Here is a 17,873-nt window from a genome sequence, read left to right on the forward strand (position 1 = left end):
TAGCTTAGTATTGATACAGTAGGTGTCAAAATGGGCGTATCTGTGTTGCAGCCAGCCTCCTCCTCGTTGTCGTGTATGGATGTTTTTCTCTCCCGGCTGATGCGGCACGAAGGCGGAAAAAAGGCTATCTCGCACGATCAGGTCCAAACATGAGGTGTAGAAAAGAATAGAAATGCCAAATGTATCTGTGCGTTTGCATTAGCGGCGAGGAAAAGACGATAAAAAAGACGAGACGGACAGAAAATAGAAGAGATAGGCAGAAGAGGGCGGAGATGATGCTGGTTAGCCTTGCGCCTGACGCGACAGAGAGGACCACGGTCAAGTCGCGTGGAGGCAGCGCGCAAACCGGAACTGAGCTACAAAATAAAACTGTGCAACATTATAACTAACCTACAACACATCTGAAAATTGTTCAGTGATTGCAGGAATTTATCTTACAGGAATTCTTATTTTCTTCTATTGAAACTTGATTTAAACCTTGATTAGTCTCATAACATTTAAACAACTCAGTGACTCTATAGAAAAATGCCACTAACTTTGGGTGACCATATTTTTAAAATCAGGAGTGGCTGGCAATAATTCAATAGTGAAACGAGTGCACCATTAAGGAAAATTGTTCTGCACTTGGCCCATTCATGACTTATTCACGACTAACATGTTAGTCAGTATAGTCATATTTTCTTTGTATTTTCTGTCATTTCACCTAAACAAATAACAATTATGCTTCTCTTTACTCTTGGCAAGTATCAAAGTGGTCAAAAATAGGACAGCAGGGACATTTCATGTATAAAACTGGGGCAAATCATTGGTTTCAGATAGATCCACTGGGCCGGGGACACAGGGCTCAAAACTGAGACTGTCCCGGTAAATAGGGACGTCTGGTCACTCTACACTAACATATGTGCACCTTTATTGATTATCATACTATAATGCATTAATTTTGTCTATTATTCAATGTGTCATTTAGGCTATAAGCTACCTTTATTCTAACAATGTTCCTCAATGGGGAATTTCAATGTTGCAACGGTAAGGAAGAATAAAACGAAAAATATAGCCTGGTGAATAATATCAACTGTAGACTGTTTAATGGGTTTATAACAGGCCAAACTAAGCTATAGATAGACTCACAATTTCGCATCATGTAAATATAGATAGCAAATTGATAGATAAAAATGGGTAGCCTACAGACTGCACCTGCATTAGCTTCAAAAGTCTATATGTAAATAGCATTATTAAAAGTTATATATTTCTACAGATCTGACTGGAAATTGGAGTTCATTACGTTTGATTTTATTTCCCATCTTTTGAGTGTCTCGCTGTTTCCGGTGGTTTAGAGCTGGACGTGAGCGCAGCTTGACGCACAGGAGACAGAGTGACGTAAAGGCCCGTCGCTGGCGCTCGTGCTGATGCTGCAGTTGCTAGGGCGCGTGGAGCAGACAGGACAGGTATAAACAAGAGCACAGGAGAAATGTCGCCCCTAGTGTCGGCATCAGCAACCGACACATTGACAGGGATTTTCAGCGGGGTGAACGGGTTTAGAAATACGTAATATGACACATTTTTGTATAAATTATGATTATATATATTATATATATATATATATATATATATATATATATATATATATATATATTATATATATATATATATATATATATTATATATATTTATATTTATTTATTATTTATTTTAAGTTTAAATTCATTTTACTTCATTGTGCGAGGCTTATATGGTCCAATAAAAATACGGAACTGCATAGTAATATTTTGTAGAACAAAAATCTAGATAAATTAGACATTTGGCTGCACGATGTTGTGAAACACTTTGCTATGGGCTATTTATTGCAGTCCTTAATGACCAAAATGTCTTAACATTTGACAAATGGATATTTGGGCTATGTATTGACAACACTTTAAAAGATAATAAGAGTATCTTGCACAGGGAATCTGTAGAGCAAAATGGTAAGTGTGAATTTTTGATTAAACTTAAAAAGGATAACTGAGTTCCTTCAAAAATATTTAATACCCAAAGCTTTATGAAATAAGAGTCAGTGACAGTGAGCTGTATTGATTACTTTTGAGTACTCCAATACGGTTAATCAATATGTCGAAATCAATTCATTTAATTTAGTGTTAAAAGCAATACGAACAAAGTCAGCAAAGCCAAAACAAAAGTGCAAATAAGTCACATCCAACGCTTGGGAACAATTATTCCATACATTTATTGAGATTTATTTTCATATTGACTCAAAAATGTTTACAGAAACTGTACCGAACAGGACGCATAGCAATGGAAAGGCCATGTCCATTGAATGCATAACAGAACTTCATAAAAATGATGCAAATATGAATGCAATAATACACATACATAAGGTTTTTTTCTTACAAATTACAGATTACAAAAACATAAATGAGATCTTTTCATATGCCCTGAAGCAGCGCTGAGATTACAGAAGGAAATACAATGTTTTAGCACGCCTGTACAGCGCTAAGGCTCAGACAGTCCTCACAGACGCTCACACACAAATAAATCACTCAAAAACAGGATGAAAAAAAAAAAAAAAAAGGAGAAGCAGAGAACCTTATATCCAGCGTGCTTCAGACAGGTTTGGTTTTTTCTTCAAAGGAGCAGATCTGGGCTTTATATAGTGTTCATCAGTCACACATAGAGTCCACAGTGAGGTCAGGTGATCGCGGTACAGCAAGTTAAACAGTGGGCCATTGTAAAAGACCCCGCCGTAGATTACATTGGTGATTGTAGTGTAGTAGTAGGATTCTTGTGGAATTGTGCAAGCAGAAGTTAAGAGGAAAAATCCACTTCTTGATAATAAGGATTGAATATTTTGTACTTAAAAAGGTGTCCAGAGAAGATGTAGTAAGGGATTGTCATCCTTGGTCTCCTCTTGATTTAGGGATAAATGTAGATTGTTTACATATGATTGTGACTATTCGTAAGTGCAACAATGATTAACAAAACATGACGAGGGGGTAAAACAAAATAAAAAACATAAAAAGCATCTAAAAGCTACATCCTATTGCACAATTAAAAATTATGGTACAAAATGAATACATAAACAAAAGGAGATTGCATACAAATTAAGGAAATACAAAATTTTAATGGTTTGTTCTGTCTTTTAAGACCGACACTTCTTTTACAGAGCGTGATACAGCAAAACAAAAGGAAGGAGAACGCTCAGTGTTTGTGATTGTTTCTTATCGCCTTTGTAAGTTTAGAGACCACTTCTTGTCATGGTCGCGATAGACAGGACTTTTTTTTAAAAAAAACACTGATTTTCAAAGTGCACATACAAAAAAGGAAATCCACTTAAAATGATGCTATGCTCGTGTTTGGAACTGTTTAAGTGATGAGAACAAAAGGGGGTTGATGAAGGAACGCATGGAGACAACAGAAGCAGATGAGAATGCTGCATAGCTGGATTCCATTTAAAGCAATGCCATCGTCAAAGACACACAGGAGCAACAGACCTAAACTGTACACCATACACCACACTTGTAGCTTCCTCTCGCTGAGTTCAGACATAACCCAACCGCTCTGGTGCTTTTCAGTCCTGTGGGGGTCCGCAGTCACACGTGGGTGTCACTGCCCCCCCCTCGCAGATACAGAGCTGAACTGGACTTGGGCCGGTTCTCCCTGTGCCCTGGCCCACGGGTCGACCCGTTGTTATTGACCTCCGGCTCGTGCGTGTCTGTGGGGATGACCCACGTAGTCGGCCGCCACTTTTTCACTGAATAAGGCGTTTTGACGCGCTTCTTGATTTTATCTCCTGAACCCAGGGCCCCATCTGGCTGAACCAGGCCCTCCCCTGGGGAATAGGAAGGACACTGGTCAGATTCTAAAGTGGCACATCACAAACCAGTGGGCATGCAACAGACTAATGTAGATAATGTAGAAAAATATCTTTGTAGTGTAAAAAATGGAATCCTCATGCATTACGTGTGTGAAGAGTGCCTGAATGTGTCTTTGTACAACACAGTCTGTGGTGGTGAGCTTATAACAAGTATTTAAAAATCACCTAGAGAGGCCAGGTCCATAGTGGTGAAGGACAAGTCCAGGGAGTTGGGTCTCTCGGGCCGGCGAGCTCGTGGCTGTCGGAGCAGAGCCTCCCCTCTCATGGTGACGGGAGCGTCCCCTTGGGGGTGTGTGCTGCCCAACCCGGAACTCTCTCCTGGGGCTCCTGTGCTTTCTCTGCCTGGTCCCTCTGTATTGTTCCCCTCCTCCTCCGTGTCACTCTCCCCCTCACCCTCTCCGTTGCCCTGGCCGTGGCCTGTGTTACTGTTGTTGTTGTTAGTATTGGGTCGAGCAGAGCGCAGCGTGGAAGGGTCAAGCTGCTCACGCTCCCTGCTCAGGAGGGGCTCGTGTTCATCTGGACTGGCGGTGATGACCCCCAGGCTAAGGCGGCTGTCGTCTGACCTCAGGACCCCGGAGCTCTGGTTGAATCCTGTGGAGCCGCTGCTGATGGTGGAGATGGTGCTGGCATGGCCATTCATAGCTCCGTTCACGTGCATGTCTCTCAGGACGGGCAGGTTGTTGGTGCCATTGGGCCTGTGGGATTCTACTGCAGTGTTAGTGGGCACCGCTCCTCCAGTGTTCACCTTGTTGCCCTCCACCTGCCGTAGGTTGGACTTACCCGAGCGGCCAAACTTAAACCTCAGAGAGGAGGAAGAGGACTCTTTCTTAGCAGGCTTGTTACGCAGGGGAAGGCTGGACGGCCTCTTGGGCAGGTTCTGCTGCTTGGGCAGGGGGAAGATGGTGCTTGGAATGGGGGCGGGGGGCTCAGAGGGACCGGACGCCTCACTGGCCATCTTAATGAGAGGATAGAGCAGACTGGAGCTGCCAGGGCTAAGAGGGTCTGGAGAGCAGAACTGTTTTTGGGAGTGCTCCATCAAGTTCTCATCTGAGCTCTCTTTGAGGTTCTTATCCACCTCTTTGGGGTCCAGCTTGGTGGTCTCAAGGTCCTCCTGGGTCAGGTGCAGACACACAGGGACAGTGGCAGTTGTTGTGGGCCCCTCAGACTCAGAGATGGTGGTAGTGGTGGTGGTTGAGGGACTTCCTCTGGTTCCTGGCCCACTGGTGCTGCTGCCCTCTGGGCTGGGCAGACGAGCGTTGGCCTGCTGCTGCCTCTCCTGGTTGATGGAGTTGCGGTTCCTCTCCCCTGTTCCAGTCATTGCTCTGCCATTCACAGCATTAGTGCTGTCAGCCTGTGTGTTTTTGGCCACTCCCTCGTGCTCCTCTATGTAGGTGGAGGGGTGGTCTGTGTAAGGTCCAGACTTTGGTGTCATGCGGTTCCTAAAAGACACAGAGAATGTATGAATGAACTCAAGTTAAACACATTAAAAGTATACTACAGATGCTCCAGTCTTGTACCTCTCATTGTGCAGTGTGGTGGACATGGGGTTGAGGGTGGGGCTGACAGATTTCGATCGGTCCCAGATGAGAAGGAGTTCAGCAAGTCGCTCTTCTGCACACTGAGCAGTGAGCCGGGCCTCTGCGTCCTGGTCCCAACAGTCCTCCATCGTCTCTTTTAGTGAGCGCACAGCCTGAAAGAGCAACCACATAAATCCCACTGCAACAGAAACTCTCTCCAGCCAAAGTAACTGTAGTGGCTAAATTTGACATGTCATTCCCAGGTGCTACAATGCCTAGACATGCATTTTGTTAAGTGAGAGTACAGCACAGGTGTAGTTCATAATTTGCTGATGCTTCTTTGCCTATTATAACCCAGATTCTATCTCCCACACAAACGCACCAGACTGTTCTCTTTCCAGGCTTCTGGGAATTTGGGCCTCTGCTTCTCCCTGGACACAAGGACCTGCATGTCCTCGAACGTCGGGTGGTTCCCTGCCTCCGCTTGGAAGGCCATCTGGTATTCTGGCGCAGATTCCCCTGTGCAAAAGCGAGAATAAAATGTATTTAGAAAAGCTCCTTTTTGGCAGAAATATTGACTGGACTTATGACTGCGCAGTGATTTTTCTCTATGATAAATATGTAGTCTGTGTTCATTCACGTTGCACTATAGGGGAATGCTTATGGGGCTGCTCACCGGGGAATAGATCTGTACATCTCATGAAAGTTTCCCAGTAGACCAGTCCAAGTGCGTACATATCCACTTGCTTTAGAGCAGACTCACAATCTCTCAAATTCACTGCTCCTTCAAGCACTTCGGGAGCCATGTATCGGATTGTACCCACCTATAAATCAGAAAAGCAAGACACACATAAGGATAAACATAGATGAGAACAAATCATACAGAGATCTAGTCACTTACTTCACTAATAGCAGCGTTTTCTTCCTCTCCATGGCGTGCTGGCCTGTTACCCGTCAGCTTCATAGACAAGCCGAAATCAATGATGACACAAGTGCCGTCTGCTTTGACAAGAATATTCCGACTGTTCAGGTCCCTGTGGGAAACTGCAGGCTTGTACAAATCTGGAAAATACATGGAAATGAGTAAGACTTAACTAGGCTAATTCATCCCCTATTAAATATTTAAAACCCTGCATCACTCCCCAAATATTCTGCGGATGTGATGCTACAATGTACAAGACTTATTTGCTAATGAAAACAAATCCCCTCATTACTTTTTGTTCAGCAAACCAAGTTGCAATGTCAACAGACAGCTAAAGCCTCTAATCTAATCATCAACAATGGGATTAAGACGCTGCGTGGTCGTCTGTGCCTGTGTTATAAAACAGTCCAGCAGAGGGCACACTGAGCCGTCACTTTTTTTGACAGTACCCAGGCTCCTGCAAGTGTGTACTGCTGATGTGTGGGAGCAGAGGGGGGAGGATGACGAATGCGTGGAGGGGAAATGCTTGGAGACAGTGGCATTGGTTCCACAGAAAGCCAGTTCTTTCTATGTTTCTTTTTTTTTGGTGGTCTCTGTGTGCCATCCGACCGCTCTGGTGATCACTGTAGGTCGCCATTCTTTCCTTTTTGTGAGCTTTGCTTTTGTCACAAGCTTGCACAAACAGAATAACTACCGGTCTCCACTTTCCCAGTCTCTCCAAGTGCACTTTGTCTATTTGATGTTTGGCTGTGAACAAAATACAGAAGGGGCGAAATGCCTGGCCAGGATTGTAAAAAAAAAAACAAAAAAAAAAACTGTCAGCTTTAGCCTTTAAAGAATGATTTTATTGAACCGCAGGATATTCACTTGTCATCTGAATCCTTATCGCTCCCTTGCTTCATCCTCCCTCCATTTCTCTCTCTCTGAGGCCACAGGCTTGGGGCTAGTCTATAAATACTCTTGGCTTGTGGTGCATGCGGTGACTTAGTATGTGTAGAAAATGTGGGGATGTAGAAAAGCTCGGAGCCAAACAAAACGCACGTGGAGCGACGCTGTCAGGGTCTTAAAGCTGCATTACCCTAAATGTGCACTCACTTTTGCTAGCACATGACAGACCCCTACATTGTACTGACTACACTATATAAACAAATTTTGAACATAAAGCTATTAATTGTCTAACGAATACTCTATATAAAATGATCAATTACACTCTCAACTTACTGGTTGAACTGACCCCGTAAAATACTAAATAAATGTTGACATTCCTGAAAAGTGATTTCTTAATAACAAAAGCCAGCAACAAAAGTCAATATGGAAAAAAAAATTATAATAATAATAATTTTTACTCTCAATGTAGATTTTTTTCCCAGTATCTGACAACATCCATAATTAGCAAGCATTTCAAACTGTTTAATATCTTTCAGTATTTTCGGATGGACCTGCTGGTTTCCATGGTGATTCTATTGCTCTGCCTGGAATCTTTCAATGTGCTCCATGTGAAAATTAATGTTTTTGAATGTACTTTCTGCAATAAAATGTTGAAATAAATATAAGATAGGTAAGTGTAAAGCCAAATTGTGGAATATCTGGTAACAACCATGTTGCACAAAAGTTACATAAAGCACCTGTAATTGATTGGCCTAACCTTCCACAGTCAATATATTTTTTCCTGAATGGGATCTAGTCAAAACTGCTTGCACTTTATCACACAAGTATTGGACTTGCTGTAATAAAAATCTAACAGCGCCCCTCACTCACCTCCTTTGAAGAGCTCCGTGTGTAGGTAGGCCAGGCCGCGGGTGACGGAATGAGCCAGACGACAACTGCTGACCCAATCATTGGTCTGGGCGCTCAGGAAGTGACTCAGGGAGCCCTGGGCAAGATGGCCGACAGACGGGTCCACAAGGGCGAGAAAGGATGAAGGGAGGTGGAGAAGAAACAGAGGAAATCAAAATCAGACATGGCTTTACACAACTGACAGCTGAGAAGAGCAAGAGGAGGGGGAGAGAAAGAGCTGACTGCGGGATTGTCACTTCAAAGACGAGTCAACAGACAATATATGATAGCAGTGCAGCCCTTCAAACACAAGCAGTTTCCTTCAAGTGTGCATGCATGTCCTCCAGGGCTCAACCATCGTGGGGAAATATTGAGTTGTGATTTTCCAGACAAGTATGGCGATTTGATTTTCAATTTGTGGTATCAAAATTCTGTGAGCACTCTGGATATATCCAAGAGCCCTAACATTTGAGAGAAGACTGAAATATGAACTGCTAAACTAATTAGAATCACATGTATTTCAGAGTATGTCTGTAGAGGTCTAAAGGTCTACAGGTTAAGCAGATTTTATCAGATCCCTAGGAGACATAATTTTGTTTTGCACAGATAATACTGAATTACTACCTTAATGGAGGTCAGCAGTGACAGCCCACCCTCCCAGTTCCACAAGTAAATTTCTCAATAATTTTTGAGATAGATGTGGGAATGTGGTAACAAATATCCATAATAACTAAAATTTTTATTAAAGATCTCTTTTTTTTCAGAATCTTGCATTTTAAATGTGCTTTTGTAGCATAACACATCCGCATTATGGATATTAAGTTATGACGTAGTATGCCTTTGAACTCTTTATATTAGAATTTTTTGAAAAGTCTATGGGGAAAAATAAATGGAAAATTTACTTCGGAATCGGAGCAGGCCATCAGTGTTAAAACAGCAGTCTTTGCAATTTGTTACGATCACGGTAGTCCTCCCTGTGTTACTGATGGTTAGCGGAAATGGTTAATTTTTATTCTTCTAAATAGTTGTCATGTCATGGTTTTCCTGTGACCAATTGTTCATTGTATAAACTGGAAGCACCCCGCCTAGGACACAAAGTTGACGTTTTAGCCCCCAGCTGCTTTGTGCCCTTAAATGGAAGAAGAAGGAAAAAGAACTGAAAAAGAGATTATTTAAAACACATCTAAAAAGGTTACAGATGATAAAGTGACCAAGACATCCTTCAATCTTTTTTGTTCAAATGCGCTATACATTTTTTACTGTCAGAGAAAATTGCGTAAATGATTTGAGGTAGACTTTTTAAATGGCAGACTATGGCTATGCATTATTCAGCTTTTCAACAGAACATGGTATTTTAAAAGAAAAGTTAGAATAAGGTTAACCATATATTAGATTTGAGTGGCTCCAGTTATGCATCCCTCAAGTACTACTTTCACCAGGAAAAGACACACGAAAGGCCAATGTGGGCAGATCGCCAACACAAAATATGATTGAAAAAGTGTGCTATCTCATAATACAGTTCAGTGTTTCCCACAGATTTCGTTCAAACAATGGTGGCACAAATACTTTCCAGATTAATAATTTTCTTTTACACAATTTATCAAATTAAACTGTCACTTAATTGCGTGTTTTTCATATTTAAGCAGTGTTTTTGAACAGCGTAGGGTTCAGTTTTTAAAGGTGTATTGTGTAACTTTTCTGGTGGAGGGTCCGTCAAATGCTTTTCTCCATGTTATTGCTTTGTCTGGAATATTTGACAGCATGGAATTAAACATTTATCTTCATAGAGGTCATACTAAGACCAAGTTGCAGGTCCGGTCTGTGGAGAGGCAACACTGCTCACAGTCAGAATGCCTGTTTTTCTATGTATTTTTGAGCCATAAAAACCCCCAACCCACATGTAATTGAATAAATGTAAGGTAGAGTTGTTAATGTCATACTGGGGAACATTCCAGGCAGAGCAGTTACATATCCATAGAAACAAACAAGTGACAGAGCCCCAACCGACAAGTTAGACAGTGCACCTTTAAGTGATGCAAAGTGAGACTACCAATTTTCCTCGTAAAAATGTCTGCTAGTTTTAGTTTAGTAGTTTTAGCCGTGATGGCATATGAAAGGTCAATCAACGCTATGAAATCATTTACCAGAAATTATCGATAATCGCTGCATTCCTCCCTAATTATTATCCAACAGAATGGATAATCAATTCCAGCTCTGGCACTAACCCGTAGTTACAAAATGAAAAACGCACATAGCGACATTTCATTCTTTCACTCCAGAAATCAATCACCGGCCATTCGAGCATCCGCCACTAAACAAGATTAAATTGCATCTGTTCGTTTTTAAATAAATTATATTATCATTTACTTGAGTGAGGCATGCCCGTGGTCTCGCTGTCCTCACTTGCCCCGCGTTACTTAGAAAACCAATGAATTACACTGAAGGCAACACAACGAGAGGGCTATTTTGATTGGTTGGCTTGTGGTCAGCTGATGTTCCCATTTAGCACCAAGGCTCCACACACTCAAAGCACTTAGTTTTTTTGAACAATCACGCCTGATGCAGTTAGCGCATATGCGACAAACAGATGGGTGAAATGTTAATAGCTGCAATTTGTCTGTTTGAAATTGCTCGCTGGTGCCGATTTTTCCATAGCCAAAATACTCACATGAGGGTAGTAGTCCATGACGAGCAGGTACTCGGTCCGCCCCTCCGGTCCCGTGCGCTCGTCCGCGGCCACAAAGCGTGCAATGTTGTCGTGTTCCAGCAGGGGGAGGCGGTAGATGGAGCATTCGTTGAGAAAGTTTTGCCGATTGGCTGCAGTGAAGACTTTTACAGCTACTGGCCTCTCGTCTAGGGAACCGCAGTATACCGTGCCGTAGCGACCACGCCCAATCAGCTGCAAATAAATCAATACAGATATATGAATGAACTTAGAAAATAGAAATAGGTTAGGAGAACAGAGAGTCCTAGCAAAGCATTTATAAACAAGTCTTTCGGTGAGAGATAGAATTAGCAAGAACGCAGTGTGCCCTTAAGGTCAAAATAATCTGGTAAAAATGCCAATTGCTTTTACTTTCTGAATAGTGGCTTTAAAGAGGCATTGTGTAACTTCCAGTGATGTTTCAGTTTTGCACGGAATATTTCACAGTATGGTATTAACTCATAACTTGCAATTCATCTATCTTGTTTTTATTCAATTAGTAGTGTTCTTATTTCTGAAAAAAGAACTTGAATAACATGGAAGTAGCCTCTCCATAGATCTGACCTGTAACTTAGTGTACTGTACTGTGGAACATACCAGGCAACGCAATAACATGTCCAGCAGAAATTTGACATAGCACACCTTTAAAATACATGGATACCCTTAATGTTCTGTATAAAGCTCTCATTTCTCATTAGTTTCCATTGTTTAGTCTGTAAAAAGAGCTGCCTCTGCGCTGAGCGGGATGTGAGAGACTGTGTGCGTGTATTGATAAGATGCAAGGACGAGTTCTGAATTCAACTCCTGCCTGAAAAGATACCAGTGTTCTCGAATGGACTGAAGGTAGGAGTTTGTGCATAAATGTTGCAACAAGTTTTGTACATTACATTATTTTCACATTTATTTGTTGTTTGTCTGGTTTGTTGATTAGCAATGGTGAGTCTATCTCTTACAGAAGACATATTGATATTTCAGGTATTTAAATTTTAACATGAGAGGTAGGGCTGGGTATCATCACATCTTCAAATTTATTGCATAAACAAGTTACTTTTCTCTAAACAAGCAACAAAATTGTAGCACTCTTACAAACTAATTTAATAAAATATACCCTTGTCGATATATTGATACTGTATCATCATATTTAGTCACAATATATCAATATTTTTTGCAAACCCCTAATGACATTACCAATTTTAACCACAACACTGATCTAAAAACAAAGTAATAAAACAATAATCCATTGACTTCTGTTCTACACTACAGAGCTGTAGAGCTACAGACTCCACCACCTCATAGCATTTCAGTGCAGCAAGCATCAAACTTGAAATTCAGAACATACTCAAAATACAACTTAGAGTAACCTAACGATGTGGAACCACTGTTAAAACATAGATTAAAAAGAAATTATACCAGCCGTAAATGTTTTTGTAATTGCCATATTTTGTCAGAGCTGATAAGACTGCATGTGGCCTTAAACTATTTTTATAACAGTGAATACAGCTGTGACAGTGGCTTTTATCTGACACACTGAAAAATCCTTGTAAACGCCTTTCTGTTGGACAAAGTCAGATACGCCTTTGATGGGAGCGATGCTTTTATATTACACTGTAGCATTATTTCACAGTTTCTCCTGCCATTAATGGTATTATTAGATCTCATTGACTTCATATCACAATTTGAGCTCTACCACATCCGTATCCAGTTTAAAGTTTTTATTTCAGCGTAATCAAACTCCTATTTTTGCAGCAGGACTTGTCACATAATCTGAGCTGTTGTGATCAGGTGATAAAAGTCACATTGAGACAACAAAAGTAACTGTACACCTTGATGTATTTTGGGCAGGCGTTTTTTCACTAGTGCCTTTGCTCTCTCCTCTCCTGTCTCCCTCCGGTCTCCTTCCTGTGGGTTTGAACACTCGCTGCATGTAAAGCTATTGCAGACGGTAAAGAATACTGCACATCTGAATCAATGCTACATTCTTTTATCCTCCGAAAATGGTCGATCTGAGCAAACTGGATTTTTGGGTGTAGAGAAGGACCAATCTGCTGTTAAAAGAGGATTCTCTCTTGAATTCTTTAAAGGTACACTATGTAACTTTTTGGTTGGGGGTCCATCACCTGCTTGTTTCAATGCATATGTCATGGCTCTGCCTGGGATGTTCCCCAGTAAGACATTAAACAGCCCTACTTTACATTTATTAAATTACAAGTGGTTTCATAGCTCAAAAATATCATATCATCATCAGGCATGTGAGCGAGGCTGCTTCTCCACAGATCTGACATGTAATTTGGTCTGGTCTCCATGAAGATAGAAAGGTTTAATACCATACTGTGAAACATTCCAGACAAAGCATAACATCTCCATGGAGAACAGGATTTAACAGACCCTCCACCAGAAATGTTACACAATGCACCTTTAATTCCTTAATGCTGCTGTCATGTGATTTTTTAAAGCTCTTTCAGTTTTCAAAATACAAGCATACAAGCTAGACTGAAATTTTATCAGCAGTCTTAAAAGTAAATGTTTTAGCTGGCATAAAATAATTTGGGTTAACTGCAGGCCTGAATCCCCATAGACATATTGAGTTAGATTTACAGAGTACAGAGTGCTAGCAGGCTGCAGCACTGCACTCTAAGCTTTGGCTCTTGTCTGGGCCACAACTGATTCAATTGAAGAACAGATGCTTCTTTAACACACACTATAAATACTGTGGACTGGTCTAAGCGGCAGCACCACCACTGACCTCCAGCAGTTTGAGATTGTCCAGGTCCAGGGAGCTCTCCGATCCGGCAGCTTCCATCATGTTCAGGTTGTGCAGGCCCTGTTTACCATCTCCTGCTCACACACAGAGAAAATTACACAAGACATTTAATCCACGTACCTCCAAATGAAATCCATTTATGAAACGCCAAATTACCAAAAACACGAACAGAATATAAATGCCATGTAACTCACCGTGCATCATGCGGTAGCCAAAGTAAGCTGCTACAGCAACCACCACCATTACGGTGACTGTTGCCAGGGCGATAATTATTGTCTCTTCGCAGCGTAGGGCGCGGGTGGCTACAGGGGGGACACATCAAAACACAAGTGCAAATCAAAGTTTGACCTTTTGAAAGGAAAGATGAAATGATCCACAGCATTCCGGGCTTAATCTATGAGCAGGCATAAGCAGCAGTACAGGCAGACCCACCAACTGTCTATGTGCACTCTAACATGCTAATGTTGTGTTGGTTCATTGATTAAAGCCTCTCATAGAGTGAACAGGCGTAATAAAGAGAAGAGACTACCATAATGAGTCTGGAGTGAGGCACTGTGGCTCCAACAAACCCATCAAACATCAGTGTTTGTTTGACTGAAATATCAATTCACTACTGAATCAACATTCAACTCCTGTATTATTTCTCCATCTCGGTCTGCAAAAGTAGCACAGTAATTGCTTGAACTGTGCAGTTTTCACACAGCCTTACTCTTTTAACAGTCAATACTTTACATGTGTGTGTGAAGTATGTTTATGGACAATCAGGCATGTGGCAAAGCACACAGAGAAAAAAGCCAATTAAGCCAAACAAGCATGAAGCCTGGTCAACAGACTGGAAAGCTGAGCAAGACAGAGGATCTCCAGTGTGTGAGAAGCGAATGGAGAGAAGTATGTAAATTCAGAACAGTATGGGCAGATGATGGAAGTAAGAGCAGAGCTGAAACTGCTGCTGCTTGAGCTGTCTGCTTTTAGTGATTAATGAAAGAGAGCATCAGCTGCAAGAGCCTCTCTGGAGACTCCACACAAACTCCAGCCCTCCTGGTCCAAAAGTCTGCACTGTGCACAAACACATTGGTACAGTGCATAGAGTGGGGCTGCTGCTGAGAGACACCGTCTCTATCTATTATTGATGGCTTCTAGAGCCTTAGGGTAGCTTTGACTGACGTACTAACATGAGCACGCATGAGCACACACAGGGGGCAACACACGCATATACAACCCCAACAGTCCCCCTCAAATGTCAAGGTCAATGAGTTTTAAAGAAGAGGTGGCCCGCACAGGAAGCCCTGTGACTAACAGACACACCCCAGACACAGCGAAGATCCCACAACAGCACCATCTCTATAGAAAACAACAGTGCATTTGTAACATACTCAGACGATCGCATTACATTCAATGTTGTCACCACTTCACTTGGCACAGGATCAGTCAAAAACACAACTATTTCCGACACCCATTAGCTCTCTGTAACATGTCCAGACACGTCATGAGGCACTCTAAACAAAACATGACTAACTTTAGTGTAAGACGACACTGATCTTTCTGCCTTGTTAGCGTAACTTCATGGTTGCTCTGCTGCCCTGATGCACGAGGGGCAGCCGTCACCCTCACACCCGCAGACAGCCCCATACAGCAGACGCTTTGTAATCTGCGGAATGCAGAGCGACGACATGGACTTTTAACGTGTGTGTCTATGTGTGGGTGTATGTGTGTGTGTGTGTGTGTGTGTGTGTGTGTGTGTGTGTGTGTGTGTGTGTGTGTGTGTGTGTGGGCAGGAGAGATGGGACAGCACCCCTCCCCTTCTTCATGCACACACTTCTTTCACAGCTAAACCCTGAGAGGAAAGAACAATTAACAATACGTTGTTTTTTCTTCATACAACAAACAAGATACAGAATGTACCTTGTGCATAATGAGCTCACTATCAGCTCTTCCCATTTGCCTCTTAGCCAAAGTCAAGATGCTGAAAACCTCCAGCTTATCTCTGAAACGCACATAGCGACTCCTCTCCGAGATTCACAGATGCCAAGGTTCATTGCAAGCACCTATCGACAGGCGCTTGAATTCACCTTGTGGAGGGGGAGTGCAAAGTTGCTAAGTAGGTGTGGATTTGAGATTATATCAGACATCCTTTCATTATTTCCTCCTAGGAGCTTTGCCTTTCCATACTGTAAAGACCAGTGCCATTGTCTTGTGTACATTTTTGTTACATACCACCCTCCCAGTCCGACTGCAGAGAGGAAATGTTTGTTTACATGTTAGTTTTTCCCTAAGGAACTGGCTGTAATGGTTTGAAAGGACATTGGGTGGAACCATCTCTACGTAAGTGCTTGTGTAATAGTTTATGCTAATCTAGATAGCGCTTTTTTAAAGTGAAGCTCTTTAGTGCAATGATCTCACAGCGGCAGAGCAGGTGGGGGCTGGAGCAGGTGGTCTTTGCGCAGTGCTCTAATCACTTTCTATAAATGAGAACATGATCTCAAATCAAACTTCTATTTGTGAATACAGAGGGCTCCTATGACGCTTTCTCTTCAGTGAAACACCAGGAGGAAGTCAAACGGATTTCCTTTCAATGTATTCAGCAGGTTTACAATATCGAGGTTTATAACTTGTTTTATAACTAATGTGTGGCAAAATGTATTGTAACTCATGTAATCAATGTAGGCCTGTCACGATAATTACTATATTTACTTATCATTCAATATATGATAACTGTAATATATTTTGGGGCTCCTTATTTATCGTGGGTACACTTTCTTTGTGAAAATGGGGAGATTTGGGGTATTTTGTTGTAATAAGTGGCATAAAGTATAGTCAATTTGTTATTGTGACAGGCTGACAACAATGGATTAAAACAGGAAAAAAATCAAACATATGCCAGTCAGATTAATAGTTAATGCTGCATACTTGTATATAACACAGCAGAAACAGGGTGAAGATAGTTTCACAACGATAGATAGTATGCACAATGCTATCTTGATTGAATAAATATATTGATTCCAAGCTTCACACTTTTTGGTAAAATGTATTCCAAGAAGACAGCGAGAGACATGGATTTTGAGTAATGTGATTATAATGTTATAATATTTCAGGACAAATGAGAAGAATGCCATAGCACAAGATTAATTGAATGCTATAGATGCTGTTTATAAAAAATGAGTACTGCAGCTTTTGTATTGTTAAAAACTTCTTCGGAGCCACTTATTAAACTTCTGGCTACCCTATTAACTGGCTCCAAGCTCCATTACTGAGTAGGCCTGTCATGATAACAACACATCTTGTCAAGTGAGATATATTACTCAAGTAAATATAGACAATAAACGATAATACTGAAAACAAACCTGAAAGCAGAATTATCCCCAAAGTATTTTACATGTGCAATATTGTTAAATATCGTTGCAATAGATGAATAGCAGATTGCAACACTTTTGTATATTAGAGTAACGCTTTAGTATATTAGTATATTAGATTGTATACTTTTACTTCATAATTCAACCTGCTTAGATCTTATTATACTGCTGAAAAAATTACCAAAAACGTCCCACTAGTAGAAAGAAAATGTACCCACAATAAATATTAACCCCCTAAATTATTGTCCCATCTGCCATATATTCAATGATAAGTATTAAAAGGTATAATAAAGTAACATACAAGTAGCCCACTGCAACTACATATCTCGCAGTAGTTGTAGTAGTAGTAGTCCTGGTACTTACTAATGGGTTGTGCGGTGGTGGGGCTGGGCAGTGGAAAGTCCTCGGTGAAGTTGACATTGCACATGTCGCTGCCGCAGCAGCAGAAGTGGTAGGTGCCATTTTGGATCTGAGGGGGAAGGTTGGTCACAACGCAGCGGTCTTCACGGCACTCCAGACGATCACCCAGGTAGGGCCAGCAACCTGAGACGAGAAACGCGACAAACATTTTTAGTGAACTGGGACATTGATAGTTTAGTCTATAGTCTACATGTATTTCTATGGTGGAATGTTCAGCAGTTACCATGGTGACACAATGCAATCATTAGCAAACACTGTCAAAAATGTTTTAAGATACAAAATACAAAATGAATTTAAACAATTTTCAAATTTCCAGGAGCCTGTGCTGAATACAAGTGTTCATGGTCCTGTTAGGAGTTTGATTTTCAACAAAAATTGTGAGAGTGACTAACTGAAAAACTGCTGGATAATGCTAGCTAGCCTGTCACTGTAATTATATGTGTGAGAGACATGTTTAACAGTACACATCCGCTCCACTGTTGTAGATCTAACTAAATCATCTTTTTCTGGTCAGATTAAGTTAAAATAAAGCTCAGATTAAAGTCTAACAAGCCT

The 17,873-nt window shown here is 41.4% G+C and overlaps 1 protein-coding gene across 1 annotated transcript in view; it reads right to left on the bottom strand.

Annotated features, from left to right (window-relative positions):
* Positions 1-2,202: 2,202 nt before the first annotated feature.
* Positions 2,203-17,873, bottom strand: part of bmpr2b (bone morphogenetic protein receptor, type II b (serine/threonine kinase)) — a 31,976-nt gene continuing 16,305 nt past the window's right edge. The window contains exons 3-13 of the mRNA XM_020917054.2: positions 17,262-17,441; positions 13,743-13,850; positions 13,531-13,622; positions 10,752-10,982; positions 8,066-8,180; positions 6,287-6,447; positions 6,062-6,209; positions 5,768-5,904; positions 5,386-5,558; positions 4,034-5,307; positions 2,203-3,823 (exon numbers count right to left, since the gene is read on the bottom strand). Of these exons, the coding sequence (XP_020772713.1) occupies positions 3,585-3,823; positions 4,034-5,307; positions 5,386-5,558; positions 5,768-5,904; positions 6,062-6,209; positions 6,287-6,447; positions 8,066-8,180; positions 10,752-10,982; positions 13,531-13,622; positions 13,743-13,850; positions 17,262-17,441 (2,858 nt within the window). The 3' untranslated portion in view covers positions 2,203-3,584. The remainder of the gene's footprint in view (positions 3,824-4,033; positions 5,308-5,385; positions 5,559-5,767; positions 5,905-6,061; positions 6,210-6,286; positions 6,448-8,065; positions 8,181-10,751; positions 10,983-13,530; positions 13,623-13,742; positions 13,851-17,261; positions 17,442-17,873) is intronic.

This window comes from Boleophthalmus pectinirostris, unplaced genomic scaffold, assembly GCF_026225935.1.
Source record: "Boleophthalmus pectinirostris isolate CB_2022bp ecotype Guang Dong unplaced genomic scaffold, ASM2622593v1 HiC_scaffold_11, whole genome shotgun sequence".
NCBI classification, from domain to species: domain Eukaryota; kingdom Metazoa; phylum Chordata; class Actinopteri; order Gobiiformes; family Gobiidae; genus Boleophthalmus; species Boleophthalmus pectinirostris.